At 39.1% G+C, this 22,393-nt stretch overlaps 2 protein-coding genes across 2 annotated transcripts; both read right to left on the bottom strand.

Annotated features, from left to right (window-relative positions):
• Nucleotides 1–647: 647 nt before the first annotated feature.
• On the bottom strand, nucleotides 648–8,359 carry LOC105392524 (proton-coupled folate transporter). Its single transcript, XM_011564157.3, has 7 exons — nucleotides 7,015–8,359; nucleotides 6,774–6,933; nucleotides 3,844–3,945; nucleotides 2,939–3,076; nucleotides 2,496–2,579; nucleotides 1,443–1,599; nucleotides 648–991 (listed from the first exon to the last, which is right to left on the bottom strand). Exons 1-7 carry the CDS (start codon nucleotides 7,831–7,833, stop codon nucleotides 898–900), a joined length of 1,554 nt encoding a protein of 517 aa, XP_011562459.3. The 5' UTR covers nucleotides 7,834–8,359; the 3' UTR covers nucleotides 648–897.
• On the bottom strand, nucleotides 8,216–21,110 carry LOC105392514 (proton-coupled folate transporter). Its single transcript, XM_011564144.3, has 7 exons — nucleotides 19,936–21,110; nucleotides 17,689–17,848; nucleotides 14,083–14,184; nucleotides 12,081–12,218; nucleotides 11,567–11,650; nucleotides 8,939–9,095; nucleotides 8,216–8,456 (listed from the first exon to the last, which is right to left on the bottom strand). Exons 1-7 carry the CDS (start codon nucleotides 20,779–20,781, stop codon nucleotides 8,387–8,389), a joined length of 1,557 nt encoding a protein of 518 aa, XP_011562446.3. The 5' UTR covers nucleotides 20,782–21,110; the 3' UTR covers nucleotides 8,216–8,386.
• Nucleotides 21,111–22,393: the final 1,283 nt, after the last annotated feature.

Genomic DNA, 22,393 nt, shown 5'->3' with positions numbered 1-22,393 from the left:
TTGATAACTTAAATAACAATTCCTGTGAGAATACTTATGTCACGAAGTTTTTCTAAACCCAGTATGATGCCCCTTCAGATGAATAGTCCGACGATATAAAAGTATTCTCGCTCCTTCTCAATTGCTGCTTCACCAACCTACTCTATATTCAGAAAACTTTTGTTCTCTAACTTTAGAAGAACATTTAAAAATGCGTCTTTATTATTCTTCTTTTCTCTGTCTACGAATATCGTAACATTGTGGAACTGTGTTGGTAAGATTAGCGGAACCAATTTTCGAATTATAATTGCAATCATATATCGTTGACTATAAAACGAATAGTGATATTCCCGAATAGTTTGCCCTATAAGGCCATGTGTTGTGTAGGCAGACTTTTTCGTCGTCGTAGCAATAAACGCTCAATGATTACAAAAAAAAACCTAATAATTTGCAATTAAATCCTTTTACCATAGTGACAACCCCTAGACCTGAGCCTTTTTCACCAACATGCCAACATGAAGAACGTACGCTATTGCTACTCCTTTGACTGTTCTAATATTCTGTGTGCCAATGTTATTATTTTACTGTAATTCCAATTATGAAAATAGCGCGAATTATGTAAGGTATGCATGCATGCTGAACCAACAATTAGAATAAAAGAACTTCAATAACATTGTTAGGTAAAAATATTTAATAATACAGTCTTACATTAAACACACCCAACATACAGTCTTATATTATATTATTTTAGGTATTTATATTTGTGCCTTTTTTACAAGAAATGAATAATAATCTATATTTTACAAAATACTTATGTCATCCTCGTCAGCCATTTCTGATAAATGTCCAAGAAGCAAAATTTAAAAGATAACTATCGATGAGTAATATGAGTATTACCTATAATTTTGAAACTATTTCCTAGGAAATATTTGCGTCTGGGCTATTTCCAGAGCTTGGCGGGATTTCGAGCCTTTTCTCCTTGCGGTCCTTTTTGTGTTCGTGGTAGAACCATCTGCGAAAAAATATAATGATAATTACAAATTGTTATGTGATGTAAAACTGCTATATTTCGTAGGTAGAATAATTTTAGAATTACCCATATTTATCATCTAATTGTAGCTCCCCAGAAAAAAACTGTAGATAGTTACTATTGCACTTTCTTCTATATGTAGTGCTTTTTGTTATGAAGATGACGGCAAGTGATGATAACAATGACATCACCCAAGTGCATAATATAGCAGCTTTTTTTATCATTTGAAGAACTTGATTTAATTTAACGCCTTCGTATAATTCTAGGAAGTAAATATTATTCATCTTTCACCCAGTCGAAGTTTGGCTGCATGAAATTGCTTTTTGTCAATAAGCCCGCCTTTGTATACGTTATATGTGGTTTTTTTTTACTCTTTTATGTTTGCTTGTGTATGTGTTACCTACAATAAAGTGTTTATAAATAAATTACTTACCCAAATATAAGCACACAAGGTACAGTGAAGGCCGCGCTCAGCAGGAACACGGCTCCGGGTAGCACGTGCAGGGTCGCCACGTACAGCTTGGAGTATATGGGCGCGAATATCAGTGGCATCATCGTCTCCGTTAGACCGAATAACGAGTAGACTTTTCCTGAAAAAAAGAAGAGAGTATAATTAACTGTTGTTTGCAGGTTCTTAGAGGTCTCTTACGGGTTTTATAATTTACGAAAGCGAAAAGAGTTTACGTTTTATTCTGTCATCTCATAAGTTTCGACGCGCCACTTTGTGTGTGAGAAAACTAAAACTATGAAAATATTTATGTCAAACCCAAACCTGTACTAGACGTAAAAAACGTTATTTTAGGCTTGGGTCTCCTATTTACGCCTCAGGTCGCGTTCAGCGTCACGCCGTAGGCCGCGTCACGATGCTCACTATAGAAATGTAATGCGGTCTCTCTCACACGCCGACGTTGGCGCGTAGATGTAGTGAGCATCGTGACGCGGCCTACGGGCGTGACGCTGGACGCGAGCTACGGCGTAAATAGGAGACCCGGGCCTTACTTTATTTCCCTGGCTGATAACTATAACATAGTTAGAGAAAGGGAAGAAGCTGGGGGATTCTCTGAAGTACCCAATGAATCAGGACCTTTCAGAGAAACATGATGAGAAACTGTACATGGTTGCATCAGTACCGAGAACCGGAATCTCATTCATAAAATTAAGTTTACGCGAGAATAACGCTACGCTACGCAGGCTTTGACGAATGGCCGAGGAAATTTAAGGATAAAATGTGGCAAAATGCGTCCCAACCCAGGATGAGTCTTTAATCATTTTAAAGATGTTTTGGCCTAGTTTAATATAAAAAATATGTGATTTCTATTACATTAAATGAGTAGGCAGTAGTATATGGTTCGCAACCTATCACGTGAGTTCAAATGTGCTGCGAAAAGTAAGTGGCCCGCTTGTGAGCCACCTCTCACTACCCCTTCGGGGATAACAGTCGTGAGTGCTTATATATTATATAAATAAGTAGGCATAAGTAACTTACCCAATTCCTGGTACGACACTAATTTGGACGCGATAGATCTCAAAGCGATTGCTGTGGTCCCGTTCAAGATCTCAACCAGCGGGGCTGAAACGAAGTAGACTTTATAAGTGGATTTTCCGAAATAAGGGGAATGTGGGAGTTTGTTTCAAAAAACTGTATGAATAGCTTTTTAGAGTTGGTTCTTAAAATATTGTTGAAGTGTTTGGCTGAAAAATTCCTTTTAGGCATTAAAATAATTAAAACATCTAAGGCAAAACAGAGACGTGTGAAATAAACATGGGAAGGCCTTTGCCCGCAGCAGTGCGACACAATTATGGCTAGGTACGGTCAGATGCAGAGAAATCTGAATCCCTCTCATAGTAATAATGTTTCTGAGAGGGGTTAGGTCTTTCTGCCCTTTACTGTACATAAAAAAGGCATCTAAAAATATGTACACAACTCACACATATAAACCTGTAGGTCGGTCTTGGCGAAGGCTATGACGAGCGCGCCGCAGATCTTGCTGGTCGTGGACACCATGCCCAGCACTGCGTCGTCGGCCCCCAGCTTCTTACTGAACACGCTTATGGCCAGTAGTGTGCCTGAATTATTAAATAATATACTTTTAAAATACTACAGTAGGCACAAAGAGGCTGGTCAGGTTGGAAGAAAAACTGTAAACGGTCGGCCCCCAGCTTCTTGCTGAACACGCTTATGGCCAGTAGTGTGCCTGAATTATTAAAAAAATACTGTATAAAATACTACAGTAGGCACAAATGGGCTAGTCAGGTTGGAAGAAAAACTGTTAACATTGCCAAAATCGATTTTTGTATTGCCATTTCAAAAAGGTTAGAACAACGTGAAACGATTTTAGAATGGTATTTGACATTTGATTTGTAGTTTGATCAGAAGGGCACGGGGATCAATTAAGACGTGACAAAAGTTCTCCGTTGCGCTCGCTCTTGAGGCTGTGCGATGTGAGTGAGCGCGATGCATAACTTTTGTCACGTCTTAATTGCGCCCCATGCTAGCCCTTCAGGTCTTCTAAGTGTAACATAGCCACATCCATTTTGTTATGAGGATTTTCTGCTAAGTCAACCTCGTCAATTCGTGGCCAGTAATAAATCAGCATGATTTTCCTTAAACACTTATTGATAAATACTTGTAGCTTGCTGGATAGATCTTTTCGAACGAACCATGTCTCGCTACCGTATAGTACTTATACATATTTTAAGTAAAATATTGAATGCAACTCATAAGATATACATAAAAGGAGATAACATAAAATTTTGATGATGTCGAGTGACTGAAAATCGCTCCCTGCTATGAAACAATAATGACGTAAACACTTCAACATGATTATGCTTACCGACAGAGTGTAGAACAAGGCTGTATGTGGCGTACATACTGTACTTCACTTCATTCCAGTTGAACTGGTAACGGACAAATATGTACATGATGTTCATTTCACCTGAAATAAAGAAAAAATATATTATTTTATTCAAAAAACTACTGTAAAGTTTCACCTTAATCCGTTAAGTTTTAACATGACAAGTTACAAACACTAAAACGCTGAAAATCTAACTAGGTATCGTAAGTAATAGTAATAGTTATGAGTACTATATTATAAAGATTTTATTTAGCATTTGTGCGCGGTCCCTAAATATAGGTATGCGGTTAACTGAAACAGCTACATATAAACCTGTTGTTTAACCCCACAAGTCAAACTACATCACATAAATGACAAACACATCCTGAAACTACAGTGACAAAGGATCCACAACACTGTAAACATTTTAACACAAAACCATGTTCATAAATTCTGTTGCCCTCACAACTTTCCTGACTTTTTGTCAAAGAGAAAAATAACCTCTATTGCACACAACACAAGGATTTAAAGCTTTATTTGGATAAAGTTGGGCGAATCTGTAATTAATATAACAGCTGTTATCGAGAAGCTTTGCATTAGTTTAGGAAACAATGCTTCCTAGACAGAAATAGGGTGGAGCTTGGTAATTTTGTTAATACGCTATGCTACGCTACTTTACGCTTGAACTTTATCTGAATAAAATTAAGAAATCCCAACCATTTGCTACCCTAAGTAAACCATCTAGACCCTATCCAACCATACCGTATGCCATGCCATTCACGGTATAAACTCGCATGGTTATTATGTAACTTAGTCCAGTCAAGGAATGATGTGTAGAGTGCGTAAGCAGGTAACTAAGCGATTCCTTCAGAAACTTGTTCAGGGGGCTTAGGTTGTTAACATACCAAAAGTCCTGACTCCTAGGTGATGAGCGGGGGGGAGGAGGGGGGGATAAAGGTACGATTTTTTGTTTTTTTACTTATATCTCAAAAACGGTGCATCGGAGAGAAATATTATGAACTAATGAAATGAAGCTCTTAAAATTATCAAAAACGTTTATATCATATGTTTTTTTCTAATTCCTAACCGTTTTCGAGCTATTACCATCGGAAATAGTTGAAATTTACAAGAAAAATGTATTCATGTCAAAAATTCATAAACATTGCATCATATTGTCTTAACCTATTCATAAACGAAAAAAATGAAAAGGAAAAAAGTTGTAGATTTTTTTATTCCCTTTTAGAATATATATACAAATGCTGGTCAATGTCCAACCCGCCTAAAGTTAGAGCTATTGTAAACTTGCATTTTGCTAAAGTCACTGACATAGCTCACCGAGTTAGTAAGCTTAAAAGTAAGTAAAATTGCTGTAACTTTGGGTGGGTTAGACATTAACCAGCATATGTATATGTATTCTAAAAGGAAATTTAAAAATCTACAATTTCTTTTCTATTCATTTTTTTCATTTATGAAGAGGTTTAGACAATATGATGCAATGTTTATGAATGTTTTGACATGAATACATTTTTCTTGTAAATTTCAACTTTTTCCGAGGGTAATAGCTCGAAAACGGTTAGGAATTAGAAAAAAACATATGATATAAAAGTTTTAGATAATTTTAAGAACTTCATTTCATTAGTTGAAAATATTTCTCTTCGATGCACCGTTTTCGAGATATAAGCTAAAAACCAAAAATTCGTACCTTTATCCCCCCCTCCTCCCCCCCGCTCATCACCTAGGAGTCAGGACTTTTGGTATGTTAACAACCTAAACCCAATGAACAAGTTTCTGAAGGAATCGCTTAGTTACCTGATCACGCACTCTACACCTCATTTTGAGCCATTTATTGACTGGACTAACTCTGAAAGACAGTTGTCTTTGAAAGACAGGGCTCTCTATTGCTTTGGATGTATTAGGTACAGTATAAGAAGTATGCCTGCATTTAAACAGAAAATTATATGCACAATTATTCTTTAAACCCGCTTGGTTGGAAATTCTTACAGAACTCGAATCGAAGGATTGTGACGTTGCATAATAACATGCGATTTGATGGACGGTGCTGTTTGTGACCGTTTCGCACTGTGACTCTGATACCTGATTGTTAATAGTATGTTTTACTTCCGTTGTACTCGTAGATGTATGGTTGTTTACAAGGCTGCGTGTTGCTCATATCATATGTAATATTGTGTATAAATCGTTCCTAAGTATTACTAAAACATGTTTTTTATTGTCTGACCCATTTAGCGTTATGTATGCCTACGATTTTGATTTAAGTATATTTAAAAATATAATAATATTACTTTTATTAAGTTATACATATAACTTCTTATTATTCATTTATACGGAGCATTTTAATTAGATACTTTAAATTTTTTACACCAATAACAGTCTACGAATTGGTCCATTTTCTTTTGTTGCTCATTAGTAGTAAGTCATTACATAAGGGTCACTCACACTTTGTAATTTCAAGTATCGCTTTGTGTGTTTATTGGTAGGTATATTATCTGATAAAATGAAATCTAGTTCAATGGATGGAAATGTTTTCTACTACTATCTAATAAAAGGCTTTCTTCGTAATATAACATCATGAAACATCGCGGATACCCTTCAAACTAAACCAACATATATGTATACAACTTTGTATACTTTTTTACCTTGTCAAATTCACAAATCATATTTTCTTCATCTAAACATGGAAGATTCGTTTGTTTGACATGGTACAAAAGTGTATGACCGTACTCCCTACCGGGGCAGGCAGATTCGTTGCGACATCGCCAATGCTATTACCCAATCTAATCTAATAGAGCCAACCTATCTATTGACATCCGGAAGGGAACCAAGCTCCGCTACTTTAGCGGTTAAAATCGTGTATGACTGCTGTGCTGTATCTTCCTTCTACATATTAATTGTACATGAATGCAACAACTCACCCATAAGTGGTCCGAAGTAGAGACAGACTCCTGTCAGCACCAAACATATGCGCAGTCTGCGATTCTTTGGTCCTTTCTTGAAAGCGATGCCCAGTGTTTCCTTCAAACTCTCAAAATCGAAAAACTTTTTCAAAAAACTTATGTTTCCTGCTATCGCGGTCTATAAAGAAAACATTATTTTTATTAAAAATTCCAATTATTTCAACGATCTTCACATAAAAATATATGAAATTCAGGTTACCTTTTCCTTGTTTTCTAGCCAGGTGTGATCCTCAAGCCTGAAGTATACGTAACAGAAATTCACAAGGAAACACGTAGCCGATATACCAAACACTCCATAATACCCCAGTATGTTCAACAACACTCCACTCATGCCCATTCCTATGGGAAAACCTATTGTCATGCATAAACTCAAAAGCCCTAGGCGGAAAGTCCTCGTTTCCTTCGACGTGATATCGCTCAAATAGCTGAAGGTCCCCAGGAACATCGTGTACCAGCCGCCGGTCAGCGCGGGGACTATCACTTCCATGAACACAGTCCACTCCACTGGGACCTCATAGAACAAATACGTGTTCATTATATTAAGCATACACGTCATGAACTCCCCAATGATCGGTAGCAACATGCATATTTTCCGCTTCCCCGTTTTGTCACTCCATGCTCCTATGAAGAGCATGAGCAAGGTCGGTATGCCTGTGTGTATGACACTCTTCCACGCGTACACTGAAGCTATCAGCTTCTGCACCTCATCCTCTTGCATGGTGAAGTTGGCCCTCTTCCTCAGTCTCAGCGCGGTGCATACTTCGTCGCCGAACCCTAAGTTGACCCGGCACGCTTTGTCTAAATTAAGATTCTGCGTGGCCAGCATCGCTAGTACACTAGGCATCACAAACATAGCAAGAACAGGTTCTACCGTTATATTTGACCTCAGATATTTTAGTTTCTGTATAAAAGTCATGTTTTCTACAGTTTGTGCTTTTTCTGTTTTCAACGGTAGCTCTTCGACGCCAGCTTCCACCGGTACACCAGTTGGTGGAATTTTGTCCGTTTTCGAATCCATGATTGGTTTGGTCGTATTCTAAGTAAATACACTGAACCACTTCAAGCACTAAATCGGTTGTTTGTACTATTTATTCGCGCATGTTCACCGATACATATTGGAGGGGAATTTTATATAACTAACTTCGATTCCGTGAGCCTATGGTTTACAATAGATATTCAAATATTGTTATAACATTTACACCATAGTAATATTGTGGAAGTAAACAGCAGATATAATTGAGTTTCGAGTGTCGACCGCAGGCCCCGGAGCGACGCGGGACAGTCGTCCTCACTCACTGCGCTAAACAAACACTTCTATGTTGCCATATCAGTCTATAATGCGTCTACAAACACACGACCCGAAAGGAAAATAAGCAGATATTGAACTCAAACAAACGATATTGATTGGCTACGAGCCTTTATCATAAACATTGCTCAACAATTCACACAGTACACATGAAACTGGAAGTTTAATTATTTTTTTCCACTTAACAATACACAGTCGTTATTATGAGTATTATAGTCCAGTGCTACTTGGAGGCTGCGCCGGCGCAGGCTGGGCCGCGACTGGCTCACTCGGCGGCCACTGTGGTCATTTCGTCCACTTGAATGGGATCCTCGCGTTGCTCGAAGTACATCCATCTGTCAACACAATATATCTGTTTGTTTATCTACATCGATACGTTTAGTAATAGTTTTAGTTAACGAGTCATAATGACTTTCCGTGTACTCGTAATTTCTAAGAAATGGTGTGGCATTGTTTGAGATTAGTTAATGACTTGCTTTTATTTAATGTTGTTGTTACCTTGTAAAGTAGGTAAAAAACAGCTGATGTTAAAACTGATATTTATCATTTATTAGTGGTAATAATAAAATCATTCATCTTATCGATCTTATCATCATTGTCAGCGGGCAACCTTTGCTTGGTTTTTCCCAAGGAGCCTGTAGTGGTAGGCTAGAACATGACACGGCAAAACTCTCAACCTACTCTTGTAAAAAAGAAAAGCATTTAGGGCTGCCGCAAATAAATACGATACGACGTCGCGTCGTGCCAATCTCTCTCATTGAACACCTGTAATTGGAAAGCCGTATTTTCACGTCGTATCGTGTTTAGGAGCCCTTACGCAAATATGGCGACGGCGGGCACGGTCATGGCGGCTCCCAGCAGGAACACGGCTCCCGGCAGCACGTTCAGCGTGGCCATGTAGACCCTGGAGTACAGCGGACCATACACCAGCGGCATCATCGCCTCGGCCAACCCGAATAGAGAGTTCACCTTGCCTGCGAACGGAGATGTGTTGCGTAAGAGTTGAAGTATTTTTAGATGATGTTATGCACAGTTTTTGTTATAAATTATTCACAGTCAACACGTAAAAAAGACGTGCGTCACCTTTACTGAAAAAAGGTACCTATATAGGCTGTTGCAAAAGTCGTGCAAGCTATATTTATCCCTTTTTTCATATCATTTAATAGCAATTCTGAAGGCGGAAATTCTAATGTTAACGCTGTAATACTATAAATTTTGCAAGCAAAAAATTACTCTCATAGAGTCGAATTTTAATTAAAGAAATTAAGGTTTTCATAGCTCTAAAATAAGAATTTCTGCCTTCAGAATAGCTATAAATTATATAAATTCTGAAATCACAACTCAAATTTTAATGCTGTCAAACTATAAAATTTGCCAGTCATAAATTGAAATTACAGAAACACTCATAATGACAATTTTTAAACGAAGATTAAATTTTGAATTTGTGTCTTCAGATCTTCAGAATCATAATGTTTAATTATATCGTACTGTCTGATACTTACATAATAGTGTTCTACTGTATTTATGAGACGTATAGTATTCGTAAATGAACGAGGAATAGGTACATTTTCAAATAATGATGTATTGACGTCATCCAAATTATGAACACTTTTTTTTATTTCTACTACACTTAAGACTATATTATCTGATGTATTTTCATTTATATAAATACATACCTACATTCCTACGCACTTTATAAGTGACTTTAAAACTTTGTAGGTCATGGATACAATTAAATTATTTATTATTTTACTACTTAATACACGTGGAAGATAATAAGCTGATTAGTCAACTGAACAAAATATAAGCCTATACACAACTTTCAGTGCAAACAAAGGATCCAAAGTAGCAAAGTAAAGAATATGATGCACCTAACTGGGCAGGCATAATGGACAACCTTAGAGGCTAAATGTGCAAAATCCATACATAACCTTATATCTAAGTAAATCCCTACACATTTTATGTGTTTAAAAAGCGTGTTCGACTGGATTTGCATAACGTATTTGATATAGGTAAACATCTTCTTATTTTTAGTGGTAAGTACTTAATCGCAAATACGGGTGTTGATCTTTGTCTATTTAAAACGTAAAATATGGTAGGTAAGTCCTTAATTATGTTTTGAACCGAATGCCACTGTGTTAACTTGTTTCGGATTACACTAATCTACTCTTGTTTACAACAAGATACACTTTTAGATAAGATTAACACAAATATGTTTAAGTAAGTCGCTAAGTAGTATACTGTTTGTGTACCTAGTACATTGCTTCAGCACCCACTCTATAAATTCGAATATTTTCTTAAGCCTGTAGTAATAAAGACTGGAGGACTATTGCCATAATCTCCACGTTTGGCAGGCGGTTTGGATATATCATACAACTCAAACATTTTAACATCCAAGTCCCGAGAACAAACATCGGTTTTTGTACAAAATTCAGTCCCAGCCGGATCTGAATCGAGCCCGGGACCTTTAGCATAGCGGTCAGGGCCACTGCTGACCACTACGCCATCCGGTCGTCTCGGTAAGATGTTTCAAGGGATAATTGTTATATAATTAACCGCTCGCAAACAGTGCGTCTACAAACATTGCACTTCACCACGCACGAGTAGGCTCGCTACATAATTATCATAAAATATCGTAGCGGCAACCATTTAATTTATTCATTGTTTTCTCTTATTGAACGGTTACCAATGACCTAATAATGAATGATGTTATCATCAGGGTTTGTGTCCATACTGATTCAGTTATCTATCTAATTAATTTACCTACAAAATTGTGATCAATATTGTTTGGTGATTGGGCTCTATTGTTGTGATGCTACTTTGTTAGTTCAATAGATAATTAACTAATATGGAGGCACCTAATTATAATTACAGACTGTGTAGCTGGTCCATTCCTAACGCTATGAAGCTATACTTAAATATTTAGATACTGCATGTTTACCTACATAAATAAACTAAGATTTCCAAGCATTATTTGGAAAAATATGTTTATTAAAAATAACACGAGTTGAATAGAGGTATAATTTGAAATTAAAAGTAACGTCACAACCACCGGCGCGAATCCACGTGAGAATCACTGTAAATAAATTATACCAATGTGAAAATATTTCATATTGTTTTAATTACTCGGGAGCATTTTTCTACAGTCATACCGACGCGACGGCGACATCGGTATGCAAACTATTTCTTTTGTAAATATGACTCTGATGTGAATCAATGAGAAGTATTGAAAACTTTCTCAGTGTTTATAAAATATATCTCATATAATACATCCATTTGAGATCACCATGTCTACAGCAAATTGTAGAGATAGTTTCTCTACAATTTTAGTTTGGGCTAATATCTTACCTGGGCGACTGTTTGATTACCGTAAATCCAACATGCAGAATATACGGCAAGTACCTACAATAAAATGTGTGTACCTACTGAGTACTAAACTACTAACCCAACTCTTCACTGGTGACCAGTTTGGATGCTATAGACCGCATTGCAATAAAGGACGTCCCATTGAAGATCTCTACTAATGGAGCTGAAACAAAACAGAAATATGAATTTTCAGTAGGTATATAGTACTTACTAGATAGAGGCCTATATCCAGCAGTAAGCAGGTAGAAGTGTATTCTGCACCCAACAATTTGTCTGCAATTACGGTAGGGCCTGTGGCCATTTTCATGCCATGTACTTTGATCTCGTAGAAACGCGGCACATTCGGTTCGATACTCGATTCGTTACAAAACATATGGAAAAAAGACTATTCTATTCTAATTCGTTCTTACATTTATATCCATGCCTTGTTACTATCGATTACAGAATTTATATTCGTTATTCAATGTGTATTTTTTTCATTTATTTACTTGAGAAATTGGGAATAGCCCTATTCTAAGGCGCGCTGTCCACGGGCTTCTTTATAGCCTTATGTCCCCAGTTCGGCGGGCTGGAGGCCGTCCCACGCTACATACCGATGTAAATCTCGATGTTGGTGGTGGCGAAGGCGAAGATGAAGGAGGCGAGGATCTTGCTGGTGCAGCTGATGATGCCCACCAGCGTGTCGTCCAGCTTCATCAGACCGCTGAAGATGCTGATCGAGAATAGCGTGCCTGGATGCAATATTCATGTTAAGTCACATATTTTTCTATGGGCTATTAAAAGTATAGTAGGTAATCTGAAAGGGGTGACTCATGGGATCAATCTAAATCATATTTTTTTTATTTTCATAGAAACTTTGTTTTTATGTGACTTTTTAGTATGGGAAATAGATAGAGTAGAGTCACCTCCTTTCAGTTTACTATTATTTATACAAAATATATATATCCTTTTGCAAAAATCTGTAGATACTTATACACCTGGAACTGAAGACCGGGCGAAAGTATTTTACTGAATAATTAGTTATTAGCTTTGATAATAAATAAGTGGTTAAATAAATAACTAATAATATTAGGGAACATTGTGCGTGGGATGTGTGATGTGTGTGTTGTCGATTTTTTTATAATTAAATACAACGTGTTTTACCATAAATGAATCAAACTAGTTAGTTAATGAAATTAAACAGGTAGATACTTAAACTTACTTAACACTTTGAACAATTATCGACAATTCTGACAGATATTACTTAGCAAGTTTCCAAGTAAGCTTCAAAGGTCCTAAAGTATTTTAATCTGCTCAGAATCTTATCAGTTCACTGAAATTTCATTAAGTCCTGCAAGTTTCATTGGAAATATTTCGAACACTATTGACTGGCGTACAAGCATTATTATTGAATATCATAAGTTGAGAAGTTATCGGTAATAACATGGGTAATCGTTGAAGCTGATCTGATGGTTTTAGCGTTAACATTTATTTAAAGCAACATTATCCTCTTCGCATCATAAAAGTTTACTTCGCACTTGCGTATGTTGTACCTGATTATACCTACACGTAATATAAAAATAACTGCTGATTCAATATACTTCACATATTGTTGTTCAATATACCTAGGTAGGTATTATCGATATATTATTTTGGTAATGCTAAAATGAAAATTTCAAAAACTTCCAAGAACAACGTTAATTAACAGGATATTCTCCGAACACTTAGTTATTGCAATGATATCATGATATGATTTTCGGAATTCACCTTCAATATTGACATATCTAAACCACCGTGTCACGGGCGGTTAAGCGCGACCAAACCACGGCCGCATGTCAAACCGCGTCATAAAATCATGGCGGTTCTCTCAATTGAAACGCAAAAATATATGGAACTGAGTTACAAAACTCACAAAGAACGCAAACAAGGCGGTCGCGTGGGTTTGTTATGAGGAAACACAGGCAGTGTTATGAGGAGAGCAGAACAAACAGGTAACGGAAACAAGCGGATAATGTGGGGATCAACCGCTTCGACGAATACACGGGACTGTCAAAGCGAAGTTTCTGTATGCATGGATTTGTGGGGATTGCGAACCGACTTTTGTTCTCTAGGTGAACAGCTTGTATATTGTATTTGTATATAGTTGAAATAGGTTGAATATGTTTTTTGATGATGTTTCTGATAGGTGATCATCGGAAAATACCCAATGGAGAAGTAATATCAGATCGGGAAGTATAAAACAACCTCTGCAAGAAATGAATACGGAGAATTACTGCCGCCTCAATATTCCCTATAATTCCCAGTATCGTTCTTAAAAAGTAGTAAAATTTTACATGTGCCAAAAATAAACGTTTGATTATAATTTTCATACAATATATCGCGAAAACTCTTTGAGGATACTTATTTTTCAGAGAATTTCCTGAATATTCTATCATTGTGAAATTCCTGCATGTGTTTAGAATATAATCTCTGTAGTATTTTTTTACAAAATAACAATTTATAAATAAAATGGCACAAAAAAGCGGGCTTATTCCTGGAAGTTATCTCTACCAGACAACCTTATCGTTTAAATAAATTACCTAATAATATGATAACCAAAACGGATGACACACTCACCGACCAAGTTGGTGATGATGCTGTAGGTGCAGAACATGCTGAACTGCACCTCGTCCCAGTTGAAGCGGTACCGCATGAACAGATACAGCACGTTCATCTCTCCTGCAGGGAAACCATACACACAGTTTATAAATAATAGATATAAAGAAAATATTAATATTTTAAAACATCAGAAAAAAATCTTTTCACCGCGACGTCGACACGCTTTAGCTAGTATAGCTCAATGATATTCTATAAGCTGTCATCAAGGCCTCGGAGAAAATCTGTCCTCAACTTTCCTCATCATTGACTTATACATATCAGCGTACGGACCAGGCCGATCGATCAAGAACATGCCCCCCGCGCGCTGATCCTAAAATGACAATTTTAGGACCTGCTGCCCATTCTCACCTGAGATTTAACTTACACAAGCTTGAACGTAACCCATGCTCATATTCCGAACTGTTTTTCATAGTACTTAAGTTCAGTTTAACTTGAGGTTATCGGTTACAAACCAGAGTCGGTCAGCAGACACCAGTGTAAAATTAAATGATATCCGCAGTTCTATTCAACTGAACTTCTCAATGCCGCTGCGAAATGGACTTGTCCTCATAAATGATAGCGGCAATAGCTTCACAATGGATAAATCTGCTATTTTTAACAGAACAGGGTCATGTCCTATAGTTTAGCACATTGGCATTGAATATGGTGTCAATTCTGTGTCTAGATGGACCACATAAAACTTCAACTCAACACAGTATACAATATTAACTTTGTAAAACGTAGATAGCTTTTGTGAATATGAAAAATTTATGTACCTAATGTAGGTACATTTTTCAAGCTACGCTAGATTGACAGATCGTAGAGGAATAGCTGGGTGAGTAAGGCAAATAAGAAATAAAGTGGTCCAGTCCAGCATACGTCTGGTCGTGCTTTTCTTGAGCCCCGTGCTAGTAGACAGGACAAGAGTGTGCTGACAAAATTACGTTAAGTCTCTACTTGCTTTCCGTATTACACAAGCGTTTATCTCTACAAATACCAAGTCTATCGTATTTCAGTATCAATCTACGTCCACGACAGGGTGACTACACGGGTCATCTAATACCCCGCGTCATGCGGTGACAAATGACGTTTGATACATTGTGCAGCGGAACTCTAGCAATAATAATGTCGTGAGTGACTGCGCGACTGCTACGGAACCTAATAGGTGCCTGGGTTTAGTTTATAGGAGCAGCCGTTACTGTTAAACGTATATTATGCATGATATAGGACTGTTTTGTTTGTATATCATGAGATAAGATTATACCATTATTGAGTAAATAATAGCATGAGTATGTATATGTTGTGTTGGCCCCTGAAACTTTGGTGGAGAGAGTCGGAAAACGCCTATATAAACTCATGTCGCTGGGGAACTTGTGAAAAAGATGGCTTGCGTATTATTCCATAAACCAATTAAAATATTCAAGCATTTTATATAAAATAGCCATAAAAAATCCACGTGATTGAATAAAAAAATCATCTCACATTTCTCGTTAATTAATGATGAGCCTTCATCGTAAAAGGGTCGATTTCTAAAAAGGTTTCCCGTCAAAACAGATACCCAATAGGACAGAGTAATAATTAACGTGTCGTGTAACGGGGATTTCGGAATTTATGGAATATGTCGGAAGGTACAAGTACTTACTACACGAGTACACTTAAAAGGGGTAGATTTTTTCGTATCAAAAGGTGGGAGCGGATAATGATAAATTTAAGAGCTCGGTTTTTTACATGTCTTCATTTATTTTTTCAATTTTCAAACACTTTTTGTTTATTTTTTTCTCTACTCCTAGTAGCGTTGCCTTTGAGGAACCTTATAAACGCAAATTTTCTATAATGTCTAAGGTTGTCAATGAAGATGTCCAAAACCTATGGTAAAATTGCGTAAGCCAGTTATAAGATTCTTAATTTACCATGCACGTGACGCGGTATAGAGACATTTTCTCTATCGATATAGGACGTTTCAAAGGTGGTTGGTATACTAAATCAAAGGGGGTGACACAGGTAGACAATCTGAACAATTATTTAACCACTTTTTCAACCACCTGTATATTTATGCATGTACCGTGCAGGGGTCCGAAGATGACGCACACGACGACGATGAGCAGCGACACGCGCAGGCGGCGGCGGCGCGGCCCGCTGCGGAACGCCACGGTCAGCGTCTCGCGCACGTGCCGCGCTATAGAGATATTCTCTCTATCTATATACAGGGTGTTGCAAAAAGGGTATACTAAGCTGAAAGGGGGTGATTTAGGGGGCTATTCTGAACAACTTTTGTTCTACGAGATTTGAAAATTCGCGAAAAAAAATATTAGTTCTCCATAGTAAAAAAGTCACGTTACCAACAAAGTTTCTATGGAAAAGGATTTTTTATTTTCGTGAATTTCCAAAACTCGTGGAACAAAAGTTGTTCAGAATAGCCCCCTGAGTCACCCTGTTTCGGCTTAGTATACCCTTTTTGCAACACCCTGTATATATGTATGTACCGTGCAGGGGTCCGAAGATGACGCACACGACGACGATGAGCAGCGACACGCGCAGGCGGCGGCGGCGCGGCCCGTTGCGGAACGCCACGGTCAGCGTCTCGCGCACGTGCCGCGGTATACAGACATTCCCTCTATCTATATATCGCACCTTTAGTGCAATAGTGACCTAACTCAAAATATTGTCATTTTGACTTTTGGAGCTAGACCGGCTTAAAACGCACTGCTAAACAAAATAGCTTTGTCAAAAAGAAAAAATTGCAAGTGGAACGATAGAAACATGAATTATGAAAGTTAGACACCAGAGGGAAATGAGTGAAAAATCACTTAGGTAGTCCAATTTTGTTTTTCGCTTCTCTCCATAAAGTCGGTTTTTTTAGTTAGGTCATTATTGTACTAAAGATGCGCTATGTATGTACCGTGCAGGGGTCCGAAGATGACGCACACGACGACGATGAGCAGCGACACGCGCAGGCGGCGGCGGCGCGGCCCGCTGCGGAACGCCACGGTAAGCATCTCACGTGGCGCGGTATAGAGATTAGAGACATACTCTCTATCTATATATCGCACCTTTAGTACAATAGTGACCTAACTCAACATTTTGGAATTTTTACTTTTTGAGCTAGACGCACTGCGCATCAAAATAGCTTTGTCAAAAAGAGAAAAATGACAAGTGGAACGATAGAAACATGAATTATAAAAGTTAGTCACCTGAGGCAAATGAGTTTTTCGCTTCTCTCCATAAAGTCGGTTTTTTGAGTTAGGTCATTATTGTACTAGGTATTTACCGTGTAGGGGTCCGAAGATGACGCACACGACGACGATGAGCAGCGACACGCGCAGGCGGCGGCGGCGCGGCCCGCTGCGGAACGCCACGGTCAGCGTCTCGCGCACACGCTGCGGTATACAGACATTCTCTCTATCTATATACAGGGTGTTGCGAAAAGAGTATGCCAAGCCGAAAGGGGCTGACTCAGGGGGTCATCCTGAACAACTTTTGTTCTACGAGTTTTGAAAATTCACGAAAAAAATATTTCCTGACCCCCTGAGTCACCCCGTTTTGGTTTAGCACCCTTCTTGCAACACCCTGTATATATGTATGTACCGTGCAGGGGTCCGAAGATGACGCACACGACGACGATGAGCAGCGACACGCGCAGGCGGCGGCGGCGCGGCCCGCTGCGGAACGCCACGGTCAGCGTCTCCCGCACGTGCCGCGCGTCGAAGAACGAGCCGCACCAGCCGCGGCACCCCACTGGCGTCTCCTGCAACGGATGGTGGAGGACTTAGATTAATAATGTAGGGACTAGATGGACACACCATAAAAAATTTAACCATTTGTTGTTTACACTATCGTAATCAAGCTGGATTTCACCCTTATACGGGATGTAAAAATATACAGGTTGTTGCAAAAAGGGTACGAGTGTACTAGGCCGGAACCTACGTGTGCAGCATGTTATATCTAAGCCCGAAAATGAAATCAGAATGTCAAAATTCGCGAAAACACCTCCTGGCTAGAGGTTACTATCTATTCGGTCCTGCCCTTTGCCTCGTCTGAACGCACTGGACATTGTAGACTTCCTGAGTAATTTTCAATTTCAAATCAGTTCACTTTCAACAGGCTGTCAGCTGGCTGTCAGTCATAATGTATACGAAGTAGTCCAGATCGTAATAATATTACACTATGTACTTGTACATTAATTTGTACAATGTCATAATTTTATTTACACCTATTGAGTATAATCATGTACCCTGGTGATGTAACTGATAAGATCTCGAATTTCATTATGAGTACGAATCCAGTCTGGAAATCTTTACCTGAAATAAGGAATTTAATAATACAATTAGACCACGTGCTCTTACGTTGAAGAAAACATTGTGAGAAAACCTTCGCATCTAGATTTAGCACATCTAGACATGTCAACCCACCTACCCACAGTGGTCCAGTTAATACTGGACCTATCCACACTTCCAAAACAAAGCCAAAAATTTTGGTTCATTTCTGCTAAACGATGGTGTAAAGTATAAATCGAAGTCAACACCTCCCGGGGCCCCGTCCATTGATTATGTTACGATGTCCGCCCCCCCTTAGAATTTGCGTAGTGAACAACCAATTTATCACTCAGACGTAGGACTAACCCGGATACCGGAATGGGTAATGTAGTAACTACATTGTCACTGATTGTGTAACCAATGTTTTGAGTGGCACGCAAAAGTTTTTGTGAGGTCAATGTAACTGACAAACGATAGTATTGTGTACATTTTTTAAGTACAGCTAGGTAACAGGTTTTCCCGCGAGTTTCTTATCGTCTTTATGAAATAACATGTAAGTACCAAAATTTATGATATTTTATGTAGGTATGTAACTTATGCAGTCAATAAACTTATTAAAAAAACTTAATGTAACTGTACACAAATGCAATAAAAATATTGCCTTTGTGCTCATTAATTATGTTATAGACATAAATATTATATTAACTGCCTGCATGCTGAGCTGAATGCAATCAGTTCAATTTGACTTGGTCGGTATTGCTCAGTAAGTCAATTACATGAAGCTGCCCTTCTCTCGATCACTATCAAAAACCCACCCTATATTTATATAGCTTCAGTGAAATCACTGCAGTGTTTACCACAAGCGATATGTCAGAGTTATGTACTAGCGATGATGTATGGCCCCGCTGCGGCATTGTAATGTCTTATCACAGCCACCAACATCTCTCATATCACATCCTCAAATTACCACTGACTACTTATTAAATTACTCACCTAGCTGTGTGAGTTATCGTTTTACTAAAATAGCTGCATATTAAAGACTAGCCATTTGAAAAAATTAAAACCAATGATTACTGAATGACCAGCATAAGCTCAATGTAAAGTATAAAGGGTGATTGACAGTAAGTAGGTACGGGCGTAAGTAGATAATGCAATCACTTCCCGTTCGCAAATCGTCCCAAACTAAGATTTCCTGTAGCACGCCACTTGTCCTAGACGAGGACTACACTCGGAGAGCCCTGGAGGGTTACTCTATACTGACGAAAAACGAACGAACGAGAGCTGAAATCCAATCTGCATGTTTAATACAACGAGATAGAGTCGTGGCTCACGCAGCAGCGCTCCGAAACATACTTGTTCGTCATATAGAGTGACCCGCCTGACTCTGTGAACCGTGATGCAAACCTTGATGGTATTTCTGGTTTGGACTTACTTAGGTATGAATTGGTTCTACGGTTAAATAAATAATATGACTTAATAAGCTTCATGCAGATGTTACTTCCTTTTTAAATCGGTCTTAATTATGTAAAATATCGTATATAATATGTTAAATGTGATACCTTTTTAACGAAAAACTTACTCTTTGCCTATCTAGAGGTAGAATAGGGTCCTTCAGCCGAATGTACCCGTACACTAAACTGCACATGTACAAGCAGTTGGAGATGAAGAAGATCCCGTAGTAGCCGATCTTCTGCAGCAGGATGCCGCTGAGCGACATGCCGATGGGGATGCCCAGCGACATGCACAGGTTCGCCACCCCCACCCTGAATGTTCGCATCTCCTTCGTAGTCACGTCACCGATATAACTAAACACACCGACGCAAACTGTGATCCACCCCCCGGTGAGGGACGGAAACAAGTCCGACAGAGCCGTGATCTCAAGCGGCAACTCGTAGAAGAAGTAAGTGTTCAGAATGAAACTGGTACAGCACAACACTTCCCCTATTATCGGCAGGAGGATGCAGGCTTTTCTCCTCCCAGTCTTGTCACTCCACGACCCAACAAACAATATTAGAATACAAGGGAAAAACGTTTGCACAATGTTCTTCCACGCCTGCACTGATGCAGTCAGCTTCTGCACTTCGGCTTCCTCTAGCGTGTAGTTGGCGGTCTGCCGCCGGTTCAGCGCCGTGCACACCTCGTCACTGTAGCCCAGGTTCACTCGGCACGCTTTCTCCAAGTTCAGGTTCTGTACAGCCAATCCCGAGAAGACATTGGACATAATGTAACAGGCGATGATCGGTTCCACTGTGATGTTGGATTTAATTTGCATAAGTTTGTCCCAGGCACCACATGTCTTCGATTTAGCTTCATTGTTGGCTGGCGCTTCGGCTTCCGTTGTCTGTTTCTCGTGTACATTGTTGATGCCATTCATCATGCTCAGCCCGGTGGACCCTGGCAGCACGCTGTGCCTTCTGCTGATCATTGGTATGCCGTTATTTCCCTATTATATTCATGAAACGACACCTTGCGGAGTATGAACTGTCTGAAAACACTTTTAGGGTTATAAAACCCATTGCGTCGATGTTTTTTGTTTGCACGAAATATGAGGACACATTGTAGAGGAGCAGTGTATGCGGCGCATGTGGTGCTGTTGGCCAGGGCCGGGTCACTGAGAATCCGAGGCGAGGCGCGAAGACAATAGGATCTTAACTGAGTGGACGGATACGAGGGTGTGATTAGTCGCAATTGTGCGTCGCGGCGGCGGCGGCGGCGGCGCAGCGGTCGCGAGCGAGCGTCCCACAGGAGCGAGTGAGCCGCCGCCGCCGCGCGCTGCTCGCTGCGTCACAACCTTGCTTGCTGTAAGCAGCCGTTTATCCCATTAGGCCAATGCCTGATCTGCGCCTATTTGATGGCAACACTGATTAGCACACGGTCAAGGTAGCTTTAATGCTCAAAGAGGTCATATAGTGTAGGAGCTGCATCTAAAATGTTACTATACTTTTATGTGTACACATTAAGTACCTACATACCTATGTATATTTATGTTCATGTCCACATATTTTAAATGAAGGGATCTCGGTAGAAAACTCTTTCACTGATCTAAACACATAGGTACGCATTGATGGAGACCTCAATCTACTTCCCGACACACCCAAGAACTACTGTGGGTTATATGTTTTGAAATAGATGATGCAACGGATAACCGCAGTTTCGAATTAGTATACTATCGGGTTTAAAAGAGTTTCCGTATCTTGACCTTTTTATTCATATTACTTAGCTGGTACATACTTATTAGATAAGACATTCTAACTTCCGTTCCAGTCAGTCAACTAGGCCTATGTCCAGATTGTCCAGCAGTGGATCGGTAATCGGTGGGATTGTGGGAGTTTCCGTGCTAAATATTTTAGTGGAAATAGACCGTCGTGGCCAGCTGGCCAGGGGGCTTTATTTCCACCGGTGGACAGACAGACTGAAGTGCTCTTTTGTTTTTATATTACGAGCAGTAGTGGCGTCCATAGCGTCGTCTCCCGTATTTTTATTAGACAGTTCATCTGATTCTGTTTGAAAGAGCTCTGATTTTGTCAGAGGCTATTTCAAACGTTTTTATTTTTAAAACCGTAGCCGTAGGTACATACGTAGGTTGCAATCAGTTTATTTAATTACCTACTTCTATGGTTGCAGTGTATCGCCATTCCATCTGCAACACTATTCGGTACACGTGCTGAGTGAAATTAATCTTCAACCACTTTTATGAAGTGATGATTACAGAGCTCTGAAAGCCGTACTTATGTCGTCAAATGTTTAATGTCTGTTTCTTGTCTGACCCTGCTCTAGCAAATTGAACGAACAGACGTGGGTATATCCTTACAAGTAAAGTGGTGTATCCGCATTTAACACCTTTATACGTTATTTCATCTAGCTCACGGCTTGCGTCATAACAACATACCATTAACAAGAACACTTCATTACCATTTTTCTATTCAATACACCTTAGGTTCGGGTTGATCACTGATTAAACCCTACCCATATTAGCTGTATTGTCTACTTACTATGAATACAGAGATGCACGAGGATACAGGCGCAGCGCAATTTCA

Source organism: Plutella xylostella, chromosome 22 (genome assembly GCF_932276165.1).
Source record: "Plutella xylostella chromosome 22, ilPluXylo3.1, whole genome shotgun sequence".
NCBI classification, from domain to species: Eukaryota; Metazoa; Arthropoda; class Insecta; order Lepidoptera; family Plutellidae; genus Plutella; species Plutella xylostella.
The sequence above is the reverse complement of the archived record's forward strand: the minus strand, read 5'-3'. Positions and strand labels throughout refer to the sequence as shown.